Source organism: Dryobates pubescens, chromosome 2, assembly GCF_014839835.1.
Source record: "Dryobates pubescens isolate bDryPub1 chromosome 2, bDryPub1.pri, whole genome shotgun sequence".
In the NCBI taxonomy this organism is placed as follows: domain Eukaryota; kingdom Metazoa; phylum Chordata; class Aves; order Piciformes; family Picidae; genus Dryobates; species Dryobates pubescens.
In genome coordinates, this window is record NC_071613.1 from 39,771,383 (window position 1) to 39,790,404 (window position 19,022).

Below are 19,022 nucleotides of genomic sequence, written 5' to 3' on the forward strand. Positions count from 1 at the left end.
GATATGTAAGGGGTCTGCTAAGCAGCCACTGGATCAAAGTCATGTGTTTCACCCTGGTTCAAGAAAAAAAAGCAGGATTTCTTGCATCTGGAAACTCAGTACACCACCAAGCCCAGCCCTCCTCCTGCAACAGGAATGCTTTACAAGCATCTCTTAAGCTTTAGCTTGACCACTTTCTTACTCTGTCTGCCTAGAACAAAAGATCCTCCCTGAAGTAATCACAGCCTCAACAAAGGCGGCAGACAGTGACCATGCTTAGAAAGCTAGAATTGCCCAGTCCAAGCAGAAACACAAAGAATCCACCGGGGAAACATCTGTTCCTCCTAGCTCCTTAGTGCTGAATGCAGGACCAGGAAAAGCAGGTACAGGAATGCTGCTGGCCACCAGGATGAAACCCTGTCTCACAAACCTGGTTGTGCTTGTGGGTTACAGCACAACAGCTGTCCGGCAGGCAGATAAATTAGCTCCAGATATTACTGCAGCCAGGTCTAGTACAGAGCCATACACAAACACACCTCTTGCATTCCAGTTTTCACTGTTTTGCCTCCCAAATTGTTTATCTCGGCTCAATTCCTGGATGTGGATAAAACAAACGACATGGACTTTCTCACAGACAGGGCTTCTTGCTGTTCTCTTGACAAATACCATGCTCAGCAAGTGTGAGCCTGAAACCCAGAGGAAAGGAAACAACTGCAAAGGGCAAGAAGGAAACAGATCGTTTGCCAAGGGACAGCATGAAAACACATTTCTCCTTTGGGCCTGAGCCTTAATATCTTCCCAGGCTTTCCACTCCCTCTCAGCCACCATTTTCATACCACCATCCCTACAAACATAGCAAACTCTAGGAGGACTGGGGCAGGGAAGAGCATTATTTTCAAGAAGCTGCTCTACAAGGTGTTATTTATTGTCTGATTACTTAAGATGACATCTAGCTCAGGAGCACACCAGGTTAGCTCTTGACAAGACACAGGTGCCACAAAGGCTCTTAGAGACACAGTCCACCAACTGGTAAAGCCCCAGAGGCAGCTGTGCGCTTTTTCACCCCTATAACCCATGTTTAGAGCTATTAACTGCATTTTACCTCCAAGGCAAGGAGCTCTGTAGATGTTTGGTTTATCCTGGGCAGAGCCATTGCAGTGGACACATTAACACACTTTGTGGATTTGATGCTCGCAGTTGGCTTCCCTGGTGTCTAGTAATGTCCAAGCTTGCACAAGCCAAGCTGACCTCCCATGGGCAGGGACGCCTCTCAACTAGACCAGCTTATTCAAGGCCACATCCAACCTGGCCTTGAACTTGTTACTATCCTCCCTCTTACTCTGCTGCTCAAAATGCACTTGCACAGCACAAGGAGGATACTCATAGCCTGGCTCTACTCTACCCCTCACTCACTTTTTAGCAAGACAGTGCCTTCCGGTGAGCACTGCTGTGTTAGATCTGGCCAACTGGACCGACAGAAGGACTGATTACACACATGCACATGCAAATCATGACAGATGCTTCATTTCCTTATAAAAGCAGAAGAAAAGCCGAAGTCTTCCTTGGCAACTCAGTGGACATGAAAAATGCACTCATAGCATTACTGGCATGGTTTTCAAGTTGCTGTTAAAATTCCACTTATATTATGCTATCTCCAACCTCAGAGTCATCTGTGTTTTGGAGCAATACATTAAGCTGTCTATTAGCAGCTGACTGCCAAGGGGAAATGGGAGGTTTTGACATTTGACCTGTAAGGAAGGATGTGTGGCATTTGGGGCTACTCAAATAAGGATTTTAGCTGGATGCTAACACAAGCTGCATTTTTAACAGTTAACCATTTTGGCCCTGGTTTGGCATCAGGGGAGTTCAAAGTGGAATCCTTGACCAGGTGAATGAGGCAACCTCAGCTGTGCAAGTTCAAGGCTGCCTGGGGCTGCATTCTTTGCACAGCTCTGTTCCCATTTGGAAAGGATACTCTGCACTGGCATGGGCTGGAAAAAAAAAAACCCACATCTGTTTTAATAAAGAAGTGAGATTCCAAAGCAGGACTCAATAGCCAGCAGCAGATTCTGAGGCAGATCCCACTGAATTAGTACACACATCCCAACAACAAAATAAAACAATTCTACAAACCCCATTGATCCTCACTGGCAAAGGGACATAAAAATACCCCTAACTAGTCAGCTTTGAACAGTGGCTCAGGACCATTTTTTTCCTAAGGGGAACAAGTTTTATCCCTAGGACCTTGTCTCCATCAGGAGAAAATAGATGTTCTTCAGCTTTTCTGATAACCCGGGCAAGACAATTTAGGATATTTACTGACATGGCTAAGATCAGCCCTGCTCCACTTCTAGCACAAGTTCCCACCCTGTACAGCAGCACTGGCACCCTGATGCCTGGAGCCAGCTCATGTCATTGATCTGACAAAATAAAAAACATTGGTTTGTTTCCTGGAGCTGCCTTTCTGCAGGATTAACTCCAGTGAACCAGCCCGCTCTGGCACAAGGTGAGATCTAAACTCAGCAGAAGGAAGGCAGAACATTGCAGCTGAGAGCTGGACAAGACCACACAAGCCTGATTTGTTCATGATGGCCAAAGCAGCATCTCCACCCTCCAGCTGAGACTTGAGAGCTTGAGACCTGCTAATGGTGCCCGAATCACCTCTCAAAGCACATTGTGTTTCAAAGACCCATTTGGTCCTGGACCACCCTAGAACGGCTTGGACAGAAGATGGATATCAAGGACTGGGACATTATCTGCCAGCACACAGACTGTTAACATAAAGTACAGACAGCACTCACTCTGCTCTCTGTGTCCTCAGGCACATCATTTAGTCCATCTGCAAAACAGCATGCCAATCTCACTGAGGTGCTGAAAGAATAAACACACTTGAGACTGGCATGACCTCTGCCAGCTACACACACACAGTAACAACCCTCTGTCCCCAGTTCAGGCAGTTCTAGTCAGCAGCACGTAAGGTTTGTTACACGATGACCTGAAATAAACTGTAAAAGAGTGTGGTACACTAACATCTAAACTATTCCAGAGGCCCTGATCCCTGGAGGTGCTGAACCTCCATATCACTCCCACCATTGGTGGGAGTTCATGCACTTGCCTCCCCAGGGCGGGTTGAAGTTCTCAGCCTGATTTCCACAGACTGCTGCTGTTTTGTTCCAACATTCCCAACATCTTCAAAATACCCAAAGCCTCTTGTGCAACGAGCAACATCCTCTGCTTCCTAGCTACATGGCAGTTTGTGTTACTTTCCGCCTACAACGATTTCAGGGTTGGCTTTACAGACCTAAGTGGAAGACTAAACAATGCTGGACCCACAGCAAGAGAATCTGCAGTTTTATTCCATGTTTCATTTGGGCAATCCTTCTGCCTCTCATCAGGGACAAAAAAACCCAACTTGCCAACCTCTTAATTTAGGAATAGCACGAGCTCTGCATTCCAATCCTGAATCAGCCAAAGGAGTCTTTTCAAGCTGGAAAGGGGGAAAGGGCAAATACCTTAAAGCACAGTAAAAAGGGAAAAAAAACAAAAAAACACCACACACCTGCCTTTTGCAGGCAAAAACTTGCTCTTGGGGCACTCTTGAAACTAGCTTGACATCAGGATTTGAAAGGGAATTCCAATCCCTGCTCTTGGTGGGTGCCAGACTGCCTTCCCTGACACCACTTTAAACCAAAAGCAATTTCTCCCTCCTATATAATTTGCAGGCACACTGCAGATGGAAGAGAGGATGTGATTCTGAACAGAAGAGTATCAAGTGAAGCTGGCAGATTTGGGGGTTGGTTTTGTTGGACTTGGTTTGCAGTTTGCTGGTGTTTTTTTTTTTCCAATCGTTACAACAACCTGTTAAAAGTTTAGTAATCTGAAAAGAGCAAACCCTTTTCTGCATGTCCAAGCTCCCCTGCCAAGCTATGCTAGACTGAATATTCCAGCTGTATGTTTCATGTCATGCTGATAAAGATGCACCAGTATTTTTATTAGTCACCACCTATGGACACTATAGAGCATACACATTAAAGTGTTCTTAAACTGCTGTTTACCTGCACACAGATAGATCATATCTGTTGTACTGCAATGAAGATAAAAAAATCAAGCAAAATACCCAATGAAGCAACATGATCCTGACATAAAGCCCATAAAAGCAAAATGAGCAGCGTTAACTCAGACAATCACCGCTCAACCCATCACTGCAATGCTCTCTGCCATCCCTCCAACTTCTTGTAAGAGCATAAGCCTGGAAGTCAGCGCCAGCATCCTTAAATCTAAATGCCCTTGCTTCTTCTGGGGGGTGTAAAATTCACTCCCTTGACACTCACGTTGTATAGTCATGCGAAATTTCACATCAGCGTGTTCTCCAGACTCCTAGCTCTCCCCAGTCCGTCGCAGCTGGGCAAAGAAGGGAGAACAGGAATGGGGCCAAGGAGTGGGACCGCAGCAATCGTAGCCTAGGTGCTTGGAAACAGCAGTTTGCAATGTGCAGTCTTCCCTGCTGCTGGTTTTCCTTCCCTCCTCTCTCTCCTCCTCTCCCCATCAAGCGGTGCAGCGTTCGTGGGTACTCAGCTGTGCTCCCATCCTCCCGGCGAACAAAGCCGGGAGGTACAGCCCGCTTCAGAGAGCTTTTAAATAAAGCCTCAACGAGAGATAAGAGAGGGAATCTAAAGTCGTATTGCTGAACTAGTTATGCAAACAGGGTCAGAGCCCCAGTCGTAGCCGGAGAAACAAAAAAACAAGCAAGGAGAGAGAAGTCAAGAAGGGGTGATTTCAAAGGAGAAAAGTGCCGGTTTCTACTCCCAGACCTGATTCGGCAATTTTCAACATTCCACGCCAAGGGAAAAAGCTTGCGGCCGATAGCAGGGGAGAGAAGGCATTAATAATACCAAGCTCTGCTGTATCGGCATGCCCAGAAGCGCTCCCTCCCACAGCAATTGCAGCAACAGGTCAGGAGCCTGTTGATGTCCCCATCCTTGGGGCTGTGCCCCCGAGGTACACTCCTGTTCCCCCGGCACCCAGTGCCTGGATCAGGAATACATACCGAAGCCGGGACACCCACAGGAGACGGTAACAGCGAGCTCTGCTGGGAAGGAGGCCATAGGGAACACGGTCCCTACATAACAGAGACCCTGTAGCCCCTCAGCCCCATGATCCTCCCACACTGCCTCTCCCCGTATCTTTGGGGCATCCATCACACTCCAGGGTTACTTTACTCCCCTACCAAATCCAAGTCTGAACCTCCGCCTCCCACAGCTGCATCTTCCCGAACTTCACCCTTATCTGCCTCCATGAGTTTTCTTCTCTAGAAGAACTTAATCTCCGTCTTGCCCCTGAGGCCAGACCCTTCCCCGTTACACCTCACCCCTACTGTTCCTGCCCCGTGCCATGGAAACCCCTCTCACCCCTGGGACAGCTGCACCCCTCAAATACCCATTTTCCCCATCCCCCAAGGGGTGCATTCGCGCTCCTTCTCCCCCTCCATCGCCCCTCTCATTCCTGCCCTTTGTCGCTTCCTGGACTATCTCGCAAGGATCCTCCATTCCCTGCCCTCCCCCGAGGGATCCCTCTGCCCCAGGAGGATCCTCTTTAGGCCACTCTTTAGGATCACTTTGTCTCCTGGACGTGCCAGTGCCCCGCTGCCCCTCTGCTACCCTGGCGCTCCGTCTGGGGTGCGTGGTACCCAGTGCCGCTGCACAATGCCTGGTGCCCAGCATCAGGTCGCCGGCTCCCGGTGTGTGGTGCCCGGTGCGCGGTGCATAACGCCAGCGCCCAGCACCAAGTTACCGGCGCCCGGTTTGCGTTGCCCGGTGCCCAGCATCAGGTCGCCGGCGCCAGTGCCCCGTCCTCGGTGCGCGGCTCTCGGTGCTCCCAGCCCGACCCGCGGTCCCCGGTGTCGGCTGCGCGGTGCCGGGCGCTGCTCACCTGCGGGGCGCTCGGCGCTGGCGCCGTACTCGGCCGTGTCGCGGCGGCGGGCGCAGGTGCCCTGCCCCTGCACCAGGGCTTGAAGGGGCAGCTCGGCGCCGGGGTCAGGGTAGCAGCGCAAGCCGGCGGCGCAGCGCGGCGTGTAGACGCCGCACGCCTCGGCCTCCAGGCGGGCGCACACCGGGCAGCAGCCGCAGCCCGGCTCCCGGACCAGTTCGGGGCAGGGCGGGCGGGCGGCCGGGGGGCAGGCGGCCAGGCGCTCCGCCGTGCAAGGCGGGCAACGGAACAGCACCTCGGGCAGCGCCGGCCCCGCCAGCGCCAGCGCCGCCGCCGCCGCCACCACCAGCAGCCGCGGCCAGGCGGCTCGCGCCGCGCCGCCGCGACCGACCCCGCCGAGCGCCATGGCGGGACTGACGGGCGGCGAGGTCGGCAGGTGGACACGCTGCTCGGCCCCCCGGCGGCGCGGCGCGGAGAGGAGCGGAGCCGAGCGGCACGGCACGGCGCGGCACGGCACGGCGCGGAGCGGGGCCGGGCGCGCCGCGGCGCCGCCGGGTCCTAGAGCCGCCCCCGCGCCTGCCCCACCCAGAAGGGGTCGGGGATGCCCCGGAGGGGAGAGTGTAAGAGCGCCAGAGGGTGTTGGAGGCTGCCCTGGAAGGGAGAGGGGTGTATCACAAAGGGGAAAGGGGTCAGACCCAGAGGGGTTCGGGGGTGCCCCGGAGAAGAGAGGGGATACCCCGAAGGAGAGAGGGAATGAGACACAGAGGGAGACTGGGGCTGCCACACATGAGGTACGGGATTGACTCAAAGACGAAATGGTGGTCTGACCAACACGGGGCAAGGGCCTGCTGCAGGAAAAGTCAGGGTCTGCCCCCCAGGGGATGGTGATCTGCCTCAAAAGTAGGCTGAGGCCTGCCCCAATGCATACAGCAAGGCCATAGTCACAGGGAATGGAGGCCTGCCCCATGGGAGCAAGGAATTGGGGCCTGCCCCTTCCATAGTACAGAAAGGGGTGGATCTCCAACCTCACAAGAGGGCTTGGGTCCTGTGTCACAGGGACACTGTGCTGGGAAAGGGGACTGCGTGATCCCCACATCCGCAGAGACATCAGGGCTGAGCCTACTCTTCCCACACTGCTCCAGAAGGGCTAGGCCAGGCTCAAGCATCTACATTTGAAATCAGGTCCCATCATGGGGATGGAGGGGCAAAACCTGGGTGCAGGGACAGGCTCACCATCCAGCCTCCACACCAAACGCCGGGCTTGGGAGCCACCATGCCTCCATAAGAGCAGGAGTCCAAACTCAGGTGCGCCCACTTGGACACTCAGGGCTCCACACCCATAGGGCTGCCCACGTCTCCAGCCTGGCTACCCATATGGCACTTACACTGCCAGACTGAAGCCATCTGAAGCAGGGTCAATGCCATCCCTGTGGCACTGCCCTGTGAGGACACAGCACAATCAGGGGTGCAGAGGTAAAGCTCTTCAGGCTTAGGGGTTTTGGTGCAAAACACTCATTTCAAACCCTGTCCAAGTGTCACAGACTACGCACAGGATTTTAAGTACAAAGGATATTACATGGAAGAAAAATTTTTTACCAATAAAAAAATAACAAAGCCAAGGGGATGTAAACAAACTAATGAAGCTGGGAAACGTGGTTAATATCATTGTGGGGGGTTATGGTTAAAGTTAGGTACTGAGGCAGGCTTGAGTTCCCACAGTTGTGGGAATGCCAGCTTTGGGACACAAAGTTAACATTCAGTGCTGTAGCTTTTTGTTGGGTTGGGTTGGCTGTTGTTTTTTGGTGTGGTTTTTTGGTTGTGGGGTTTTTTGTTGTTGTTGGGGGGGGGTTGTGTTTTGTGGGTTTTTTTGTGGGGGTTTTTTGGTTTGGGTTTTTTTTTTTTTTGTTGGTGGGTGGGTAGGTTTTTGGGGGTTTGGGTTTTTTTTAAGGCAAAATGCTGCTGGACTCATGTGGCATCATTTTTGGCACAGGATTACTCATGACCCTGGAGTTATACAACGTCTTTGTTTCTTTGTGGGATCAACAAATGCAGGGTGGGATAAGGGGATGCAGCGTTCAGCACACTCCATGAAATCCCTGTGATACATCATGGGACGAAGCACACAGTCTTGTCCTGGTCCCTGGGTTTTCCCAAGCATTAACTAGGGGTTTACAAGACTTTAATCAACTGGGGTCCCTTTTGATGGCTGTCCATCAAGCTGGAGATGATACTTCATGTAAGAGCTGCCCATTTAGTGGTGGGTTTTGGCTGGGGTGTTTTGGGGGTTTTTTTGAGGAGTAACATTGCTTCTTGCTTAAGCTGGGTGTTGATTTCACAGTCCCTGTTTCACTTCTGAAGGAATACAGTTCCTTTTGGGGTCCCTCCGGCAGCAGTATTCGTTGATGGTCGCAGCACACATTGCTCTGAGTGTAGGGGGACTCCAAAAACTCCAAGCCAAACAAAATGTTCCCCTGAAAGTAGAATCAAATAACAAAGGTCTTTTTATTCCACTTCACATTACAAAATTCCTCTTTTCATTGCAGAACCCAAATTTTAGCCTGACTGACTCAAGGAAGACAGAAAAAAAAAAAAGAAAGAAAGAAAGAAAGCCAACCTATAAAGCAAAACTCCCAGTACAGACTCTGCATTCGTTATTCCCACCAACTGCAAAGTGAGAAGACGGGATGCACAGCCCCACACACAAGCAGCCCCTCGAAAGCCTCCCTTTAAAACAGATTTGCCAGCAGATGTTCAATAGAAAATGGAGCACGTTAGTTTCACCACACACTCACAACTTCTTGGGGATGGCGGGGGGAGGCTCTCGGTACCTTTTTTATGATCTGACGTTGACTTCACTAATGATTCACATTTGGTTCCAATGAGATATTTTCGTGTGACTAATGAATCTATATTTGGAGGCATAAGAGGGTCTGTCTAATTATCTGTTGCGTTTAGTTAAATACTCCAAATTTTCAAAGCAGGTTTCCTTCCTGTGGCAAATGTTATGCCCCTACCGTCTGTCTTCTCCTGGTGCTTTAAAAGCAGCCCAATGCATTGACTCGTACCAAGCTGACATCTGGGTTTCTGCATGTGTAAGCACAAGAGATGGCCTGAACTTAATTATGCAGCTAACCAATCCTGCTCTTTTTTTTTCTTTTTTTCAGGTGGCCAATAGGTCATTCCCCAAAGGACAATTTAAACCCAATTTTTCAGCACGCACTTGATGCTTGCAGTGGCCCGTTTTGCTGGGGGCATTTATTGGGGTGCCATTAATAACTCCTGGCAGGGCAAATTCTGTACCAGCACCATCGTGTAGGCTGCCTGTGCACAAATCATTTTTCCACAGGGAGGGCTCAAAATCTGATGAGAGAAGGGAAGGGAGAGAGGAGGGGGAGGAAGGGGGCTCCTTCAGCTCAGCTGCCTGAATTGCAGGAGGACATAAAACATAATGATCCTGGAGGGAAAGGAACCGTACGCAGTTCAGATGTGGGAACGAGCCAGGATTTCCTGTTCATATGCCTCTTTAGTAGGTGCTCGAGCTGTTCTCCTTCTTTTATCGCTGTCATTTTCTTTGTCTGCCACCAGAGCAATAACGCTGGTGCAGATACAATGGATCAGATGTTCTCCCTGCCCCTGCTGCTGCAGCCCTCAGCCGGGAGACCTCTCTGTGCTGCTCTCCAACTCCAGCAGAACAATAAAGAAGATTTTACAGCTGTTGTGGGGATGGGGGGAGGTGGGGAGGCAGAGGGAAAACAGCTTGAGTGCCCGTGGCCAGCTGTAATTTTTCCAGTGGGTCTTTGCTGACAGTTTTAGGATTAACAAGTGAGCTCTGTTCCCAGGCATTTACCCCTCTGGATAAGCTGGCCTGTTTGTTCTCAAGGGTTTATTTTACCCTACAAAATATGGCATTGCCAAACAGATGTAGGCTTGTTCCTAGAAAGGCAAGTTATAGCTGAAGCTGCATCTCACAGAGGCTTTAGCCCTTGGAATTGTTTGGAAATGCTACAGTATTCCTCCGACCCTTTTCAGGGCAGTTTTTTCCCACAGACGTGCTGGTCGATTCTTTTATGGCTCTGTCCTTTGTCAAGGATGAATTAGGAAAAATAAACTCACAAACAAAAAGTGGAGGCCCAGCACAGAGATCTTCTTGCTTCCAATGATTAAGAAGTATTTTACAGCTCTGGTTGTGGGGGGTGAGAAACAATGTGTCCTCCTGTGTTTTTCTTTCCCTTGTTTTTAGCTTGATGGGTAATGGGGGGGAGGGCAAAAAAGAAGAAGAAGAAGAAAGAAGAATAAACCAGGCTTACTACTTTTAAAGGGCTCCTTTTCAATAGACTGACACAAAGTGCTTTATGGTGAATGCTAGAGAAAGCCTCCCATGTCCCAGAGCTGGCAGAGTGAGGGGCAGGTGGTGAGGAAGAGAAGGCTTCAAGGAGGAAGGCTGTGAGGGTGCAAGCTGGACCTGATGTCAGTATTTGGTGGCTAGGATCTTGCTTTCTCCCTGGAGATATGGCCAACTTCAGCCATGAGTAAAGGTTTTGCTGAAAGACTGGTACCTAGGAATTGCCTCACAGCAAAGTGCATCAGGACGGGGCAGTGAAGGGTCTGCCCTCCCTTGCCCTGGTCCCTCCCAGAGGTGTAAGGGAGGTTAGGGTGAGTCAACAGTGGGGGCAGGAGGAGCTCTGCTCTGATCTCTGTCCTCTGCAGGGAGGAACCCACCTCACCATCAAAAGGAACAAAATACCCTTAAAATCCAATGACAGAGATGCCAAGTCTTTTCATGAGGCATGTGTCTGTTCACAGTCTCAGGTGATGCCCTGCCTTTGCTGGCCAGCACATTTATCCCTTCAACAGCAGGTCAAGCATGTTGCTGAAGCTTTGGGGGTCAGATCCCCACTCTTGGAGAGAAATGCCACTTCACCTAAAAGCCCAACTCCCTTTTCTTATGCTGCCAGTGGGTAAATGACTCCCTGGACCCCAGTACATGCTCTGTAAGACTGCAGGTCCCTGATGCTCCAGCCCTATGCTGCCTTGCTTCCCCACTACAGGAGCACAGATGGCAAAACTTAACCTACCTTCAGGCACCCACATTCACCCACTGAATTGGGGAGGGAGAGTGACTTTAGCAGGGCACTGCAGGAGGAGTGAGGTACTGTAAGCCCACTTGGTCTAGTCTGACCACAGCACTAGCTGCTTCCCAAGACAATCATGATGAGACTTTCAAGGTAATAGAAGAATGGTCCAAAAATAAGTTGCCAGTGTCACCTCTTCTTCCTCCTCTGGGTTAGGTGCCTAGAGGTTTGCTGCAAACCTTACCTGTGTTGCCAGAGCATGCAGAAGGGAGCAAAGTTTTGAGTAGTACAAAACCAGATTTTGCCCACCTGCTAGGCTTGGTTAGCAGAGGTGGTTGAATATGGAAACAGGAAGGGCTCTTATCTGAAATGAAGCTCATGATTTCTCACTTGGAGAAATGAGCACACTCTGAGCACTTCCCCTGCACAGGGCAAGGTCAGAGCAGCACCACCTGGGTTGTTGCATGTCTTCCCAGCACACCCTCTGCCTGTCCCTGCCCTCCAGCCTTCGCTCCTGGTGGTGACTCACTTTTGTTTGCCCTGCAGTTACAACTCAGCCTCGTGTCCTCCCCCACCAAAACTCATCCAGCACGTTTTATACTTCCCTCAGCACTTGTTCTCTGGAGCTTGGTCGGCTCCAGTGTGAGGAGCACAGATACCCTGTGAGCTCCTGCAGCTGTAGTCCATACCCTTAGCTCTGCTGCTCCACAGGTCACACTCAGAGGTAGGTCTGAACTTACTTAATGCCCTAGGACCCCCCCCCCCCCCCCCCCCCCCGTCCTCAGATTGTTTTCTCCAGGTGCCTCAGGCCAGCCAGAGTTCAGATTCAGCAGAAGGGTCAATTGTAGGCCACTTTCTTTACATTTACTGAATCTGAGATGTTTTTAGTGAGGGTCTAAAAGCATTATCTATGAGCCTGATCCACTAATTACAAATGCTTTCAGAGTGGTCCAGCCTAGTTTGTTTAGGTTTCTTCAGGACTGATTAGAGATTAGCAGAGCTCTGCTAATCTCTAAAACTACATATTAGCTGGAAGGCATAAAGCAGTGGTGGTTTTCAGGCTCAGGGGCCAGGTGCTTCAATACCTGCCCATCTCCCAGGCATGGCAGCAATCCAGCAAAGATGCTGGGGAGGGAGGCAGTATGCTGCAAGTTTGCCTGGTCTGCAGTTGACATGCATAGCAGAGACTTCTGGACTTGCACACCCAGGTAGCCAAACTTGTCCCTAGGTATCCCTTAAAGATGCCTACATTAGTCTCAGGTGTACAAAGCAATCTGAAACCAAGTAGCTGACCTGGAGGAGGAGGTGTAAAAAGAGTTAAATATTGACATAGGTTGGTCAGACACAGTGGTTCAGCTTAGAGGGATGATAAAACAAGGCCACAGAGAATTCATGTGAAGATTGTCCTTGACTTCAGCCGGTACCAGGATTAATTGCTGTTGGAAAATAACCTATTCAGGATGAAGGAGATGTGGCTGAGGGAGGGGAAGGAAGAGCCTTTATCTCAGTCCAAGCTAGCAGCACATCTTTGCAGAGTGGCTAAAGGACTGGTACTACTCACGGTTTCTTTATTACAGTTTCCCAGTTGCAGTCCTGAGGGTATCAGCAGAAGGTGACCTCTCTGCAAAGACTCTAAAATTTCATCACCTTTTGAGATGCTACAAAATCTCTATAGGGAATGGGGATTAATACTCTTTGTATTTAGAGGCCAACAGCCCTAGTTTCTTACTTGAGGACCTGCTCCTCTGGCCTCAGAGACCTTTGCTCTCCAGGTCATAGAATCACAGAATTGTCAGGATTGGAAAGGACCTCAAGGATCATCTAGTTCCACCCCCACCCTGCCATGGGCAGGGACACCTCACGCGAGGCCAGGTTGCTCAGAGCCACATCCAGCCTGGCCTTAAAAATCTCCAAGGATGAGGCTTCTACCACCTCCCTGGGCAACCTATTCCAGTGGTGTTCCCTTATGGTGAAGAACATCTTCCTAATATCCAATCTGAATCTACCCATTTCCATTTTTGCTTCATTCCCCCGATCCTGTCACTACCTGACATCCTAAAAAGTCCTTCATCAGCTTTCTTGTAGGCCCCCTACAGATCCTGGAAGCCCACAATAAGGTCTCCTCAGAGCCTTCTCTTCTCCAGACTGAGTAGTCCCAACTCTCTCAGTCTGTCTCCACAGGAGAGGTGCTTCAGCCTTCTGGTCATCCTTGTGGCCCTTCTCTGAACACAATCCAGCACATCCAGATCCTTGTAATAGGGGATCCAGTACTGGACACAGTACTCCAGGTGGGGTCTCACCAAAGTGGAGTAACGGGAGAGAATCACCTCCCTTGACCTGCTGGCTATGCTTCTTTTGATGCAGACCAGGTTGTGATTGGCTTTTGGGTCACTCCACTCTGATTTCCCTTCAGTGGTAGGGGTGATCCTGCAAACTCACAAGCCTGGGTATTAAGAGCCACCACATTGCTTATACCTACTGAGTATTCCAGTGTGTGCCTTGGTTTCCATGGGGATTTATATCTCCAGATAAAAATCAGATTCAAAATCCCTTTGTTTCAGTAAGTCCAGATACTTGGAGAGGGCTGGAACAGCCTCCCAGCCCTGTGACACAGTGAGAATAGGACCCCAGACAAATATGAGAATCCAAAGATCCCTTTGACATTTGCATTGACAGGCTTTCCCTTGGTGTCTGGTACCCCTTGGGCAGGGCAGCAGGATGAAAGCATTTCAAAGCACACATAGATGCTTAAGAATTTTATTAGCAGCACCAGCCAACACTTCCATTTGCTTTGTATTTACTGTTGGAAAAGTAATAACAGCTTTGGAGAACCTACTCAGGAGAAAAATAGCCCTTTTCTAGGCATCATGCTGGGATGCTGCTTTGACTAACAACATTGCTTGCAGGAACAGAGTGTAAGGGGGCTACAGCCCCAGGAGGAGCAGAGATTCCTTACATGAGCCCATGGGAAATGCTTGGATGAAACAGGATGAAGAAAAGGAAAGTGTGGTGCAACTACATATCAAGAAAAGATTCCAGCTGCTGGTCTCTAGCTGCCTATGTCAAAGCCTTCCTGGGGAAGAAACTTAATTCATCTCCTGGGATAATTAAATACTGGAAAAAACAAGGAACAGTCTTGTGCTGGCTGGGGACAAGACTGACCATTCAGATCTCAACCCAGAGCACAGAGCTCTCCTACAGCAAGATAAGTATTTGAAGGCATACTGATACTTACCTCTAATACAAAGGAAATCCCAGGCCTTTGCAATCTCCTGGCTGTTGAGGAACAGAAGCTACTCCAGGACTAGGGAGCATGCAAGACTGTGCTGCCTTTGACCCCCTATCAACTCCTAAGCCAAGAGTTTCCCTAGTCCCCGGTTCTGTGTCTACGCCTCTCTTGAGTCTGACTCATTTCTGCATGTGGCTGAGATGGGGAGACAGAGCCAAGAGGTGAGGGGACAGAGCATCTTGCAGAAACAGGTCCTTACCCCACAGCATTCCTGGTCTCAGACAAGTTCTGTCCCACCTCTGTCCCTGCCTATCGGTAAAGGCAGAAACCACTCATAGGACATCATGGAGCAACACTAACTGCTTTTCTGCCTTCAGACAAACCCTCTTGCTCTCCTCAGCACAGGAGAAGACCATGTATAAAAGTGTCTTTTTTTCTGCCAACAGCACCAGATGAGCAGATCTTGTGAGCATCACATCTGCTTGACCACTATCAGTACTTAACCAAGAAGCCAGCAGGAAAACACAGGGCCTCAACTCAGAATATTTAGCATCTGCTTTAAAGCACACTACCTGCCAAGGAATGGGGTGGTCTGGGTGATCCTACTCCATGATAACACAATAAGCCCTCCTGCACAGGGCCAGTCCTGCAGAGCCAGCCAGGCAACCTGGCAGGAGGGTTTTCCCTTGCAGGACACATCCATGGCAGCAAGTTTTTTCATTTCTTCAGTATGTTTACATGTACCAGCCTCTGAACATAAGCACTGACATACAGCCCACAAGCAAGACCTCTTCCCTGACCTTCTGCCCAAACATCACTGCTTGTTTCTGGCTTACCCCTCTGGACCCTCAGTGATTCCTGTTATACAAAAGGAGCTGGAGCTGGACTAACAAGCTCTCCCCTTCCTTGCTCACAGGGACACCCTGCTACTGAAAATGCATGACAAAAGTAACAGGGATGGTCCACAACTGCCCAAGGCTGTATATTCCTTCCATGCCAAGAAAAGGTCCCCATGTGACCCCATAAACCAGTAACTCCTGGAGTTATCCCCCAACCTCTGCCAAGCAAACATGCTATGCAAAGCAGATGGTTCGACTAGAGACCTCCAGAAGTTTTCTTCAGAGCTGGAAAAGGTTGCTCAGGGTCTGTTCCAGTCCAGTTTTAAATATCTCCAAGGATGGAGATCTCACAGCTTCTCTAGGTGAAACCATTCTCCCCAAGAAGCTTATTTTTTGTAATGAGTCAGATCTTCCCTCACAGCAACTGGTTCCTGTTCCTTCTTGTCTCTTTTGTGGTGCCCCGCTGAGAAGAGATCTGCCCCATCCTTTCTGAAGTCTCCCTTTGCATAGTCAAATACAGCAATTAACTCTTTCCCTCTCTTCTCCGGGTTGAACAAACCCAGCACACAACCTCTCCTCATAGCTTGCTATCACATGCTAGCTATTAATCAGACCCCTATTAGAGATTCTGGTGTCTCACTCAGCAGTAGAGCATGATTTTCAGTTTATAGCCCTGTGTCTATTTCCAAGAATACTTTACTGGCCTGATGTACAAAGTTACTAAAACCTTAAAATGAAGTCATCTCTGCTGCAGAATACAGCTTGCTAATTAACCCTTCACAAAAACACTGCAGCTGAGGTCTCAAAGCATGAGCACCAGTGCAGCCCAAAGACAGGGCAGAGGGCTGTTAGGAAGATAACAGGAGGAATTCAGATCACGGGTTTGCCTGGACATCAGAGCAGCATGAGCCAAGCTCTATCATGTTGTTTTGAAAGCAAGTGGACATTAGGGCTGAGGACGCTCCTACTCAAGTAAACTAAATTTGGATTTTAAGTGCAGCCCCACTCTGCAAAGCAGCTCTATAAAAATGTCATTGTGGGACTTCCTGTTTATTGTCTTTCACAGACTCCAGATGAAATCCATCCCACCAAACAAAGAGAGCTGTTTTCTGATCTGCCTTCTGCAAACTCAGGTTCTTCTCACTCACCCATCAGCTCTAAAACAAGGTTCCAAATCTAGCTCTCCAAATCATATGTAACAGTCTGGCTTTTGCAATAGCCACAACAACCAGAACCTGCTAATTTGCTTTCTTGCTCTGTGCTGGAACCTTCTCTTCCAGCATCCACTGTCCCAGTGGGCACTGCTGGTGTGGCTGCAAAGGGGTATGGAGAGCAGTCAAGAGCAAGCACAGCTCTTAGGCAATAAAGCAGTTACTCACTTGTTTACCTACCAGAACAGCTGGAGTAAAGCCTGCTTACCTTCATTGCTAGGGATTTTCAGAAGAGCCTAAGAGAATCAGGAGCTTGTGCACTACAGGCATTCAAAAGCAGATGAATACATGATTTCTTACAGCAGCAAGCACAACCCAGTTCTGACCCTTTTGAGGAAGCAAATGTACAACTAGTGCTGGTATTCCACGGTGTCTTTTGAGAGCTGAACTATCCTTCAAATCTCTTGAATGATGAGCACACACTGATTTGTCCTGAGAACAAAGAGGGAGCATACCCCCACCCCCACTGGGGGGAAAAAAAATATAAATCATTACCTGCTTTACTTCAAACTTGAAAAAAAAATTAAATTGCTGGTTAAATCTTAAATCTCAGCCAGGTCTAAGGGTAAACAGTGCACATCCCTAGGAAATAAAGGGGACATGATTAAGAAAATTCTGTCCTGCAGCATGTGGGGTTGTTCTATCTGCCACCTGGAACAGCATGGATGGCTGTAAAGGAGCAGCGTACACAAGCTGAGCAATGCTTGTGCACACCTTGGGCAGAACTGTACCTTGCTTATGGCAGGCAGGCTGAGGTACAGCAGCTCTTCCAAGGAATCAGCTTTTGAGATCCCAGGACTCACGCTCCAAAGAGGCCTAAAAAATAAAAACAGAGGAAGATGTCTTCCAAAAGCAGCAGGAAAGAGACATAGGAAATAAAACCAACCCATACAAAAAATAATTCTTGCATCTAGCCACATTACTAAGGGTGAAAATAGCTAAACATTGTTAATAGAAGATCATCCCAGTACCAACCAGGACACAATATAGAATAGAATAGAATAGAATAGAATAGAATAGAATAGAATAGAATAGAATAGAATAGAATAGAATAGAATAGAATAGACCAGGTTGGAAGAGACCTCCAAGATCATCGTGTCCAACCTATCATCCAACACCACCTAATCAACTAAACCATGCAACCAAGCATCCTGTCAAGTCTCCTCCTGAACACCCCCAGTGATGGCAACCCCACCACCTCCTCAGGCAGCCCATTCCAGTGGGCAATCACTCTCTCTGTGTAAAACTTCCTCCTAACCTCCAGCCTAAACCTCCCCTGGTGCAGCTTGATATGTTCCTGGCCAAAAGATAATGGCAAGATGTAGCCAGGTGTAGAGGGGGAAAAGGGGTTGGATAATGTGATCTTGTCTGCTGAGAGTCCAAAATAATCCCAAAGATTTTTACTCAGCAATTTTCTGGGTCTGCTGCTCTGGGCCTGATACGATCAGCGCAGAGAGAAGCGCTGGGACAGGATGGCTCTCAGCTCTCTTGCCCTCTGCCGGATGCAGGAGTTTGGTGAGCCCAGATTCATCCCCAGAAGTTAAAGCTGGCTCTTTTACAGCCTAGTGCTGCATTTCTACAGGGCTGCATCCTCTGGGAACTGCAAGGGGAGGGGTTAGGGAAAAAGCTGAACACAAGGTATGGCAGAGCTAGAAACTGCAATGGATACAGAAAGAGTGAGTTTTAAAATAACTAAACATATTCCTTGTGCTTCTTATTCCTGTCTGCACTGCCCAACATCTCAATGAATCCAGTTTTTTTCTAGTTCAGGTTCTCAAGATTTGGGTGTCTGTCTGCCTGACAGAGATTAGCACTGCTTTCTAGTGCTGCATTAATGCGCCTGTGAAGGCAAGAGGTGGATGTCAGGAGGGTACTGCTATCCTTCTGTCCAAGCAGAACTGCCCTGCCCCACAGAGAGGAGATAGGGGCATGGCTGGCACTATGAAAAGTCATCCAGCTTTCAAATGCCTCCAGCCACTTAGCCACTGCAGAAACAATCCCCATCCCAATAAATTTTGTGGGCCAGCCCAACCCAGCAGAGCACAAATACAAAAGATCTCCTAGGAAACAGCTTCTGCATCTCTTAATTTCATGGGACGGGTCAGGACAGGGAGAACCCCATGGGACTCAGGCAGGGTTCCTGTATATGCACTCCACCTGCAGATCACAATCATGGGGAAAAGTCAGCTTCTCTAGACAAACTGTTCACATTTAAACAAAACAAAACAAAACAAACAAACAAACAAAAAGACCACAATAGTGAAAAGCACCTGGAGAGGTTTGATAGCAAGTTCAGCATGATCCACATGGCACTATGATAGCCACTCCTTCACCTGCATCCTTCCAGACAATATTGAGATCCCCCCACTGCTGAAAATCCACTGGAAAACCTACCCTGGTATGGCAGAGATGAGATCCAACCATGTGACTTCCTATACCCAACAAAAAACATGCAAAAAAACCAACATGCTTGGCCTCTATACCCACTTTTCTCCCGCTTCAGCACAGAAGCAACCTCTGATGTGAAGTCAAAAGGTGTCACAGCAAGTGCTTTGCCATTTTCCCAGTAAACAGAGTCATTACTCAAAAAAGGGCAAAAGCACAGTGAACAGTATGAGGTACTTGGTAAACCATTTCACCACATTGGTCTGAACTGGGAAGGGCTGTGAGAGATCAGCCTGCCAAATCCTCCACTGGAGTCCTTCCAGATTACCCAAGCCAGCCAGGACAGCACAGCTAGGCCAGGAAGCTGATGGGATGGGGTATT

The 19,022-nt window shown here is 49.2% G+C and overlaps 1 protein-coding gene across 2 annotated transcripts in view; it reads right to left on the reverse strand.

Annotated features, from left to right (window-relative positions):
- IGFBP2 (insulin like growth factor binding protein 2) overlaps positions 1-6,410 on the reverse strand; it is a 67,424-nt gene extending 61,014 nt beyond the window's left edge. The window contains exon 1 of one of the 2 annotated variants that reach the window (XM_054175797.1): positions 5,908-6,410. In XM_054175797.1, the coding sequence (XP_054031772.1) occupies positions 5,908-6,310 (403 nt within the window). In that variant the 5' untranslated portion in view covers positions 6,311-6,410. Of the gene's footprint in view, positions 1-5,026; positions 5,103-5,907 lie in introns of those variants that run through there. The other variant, XM_054175802.1, reaches the window with a different exon arrangement.
- Between the last annotated feature and the right edge of the window lie 12,612 nt (positions 6,411-19,022).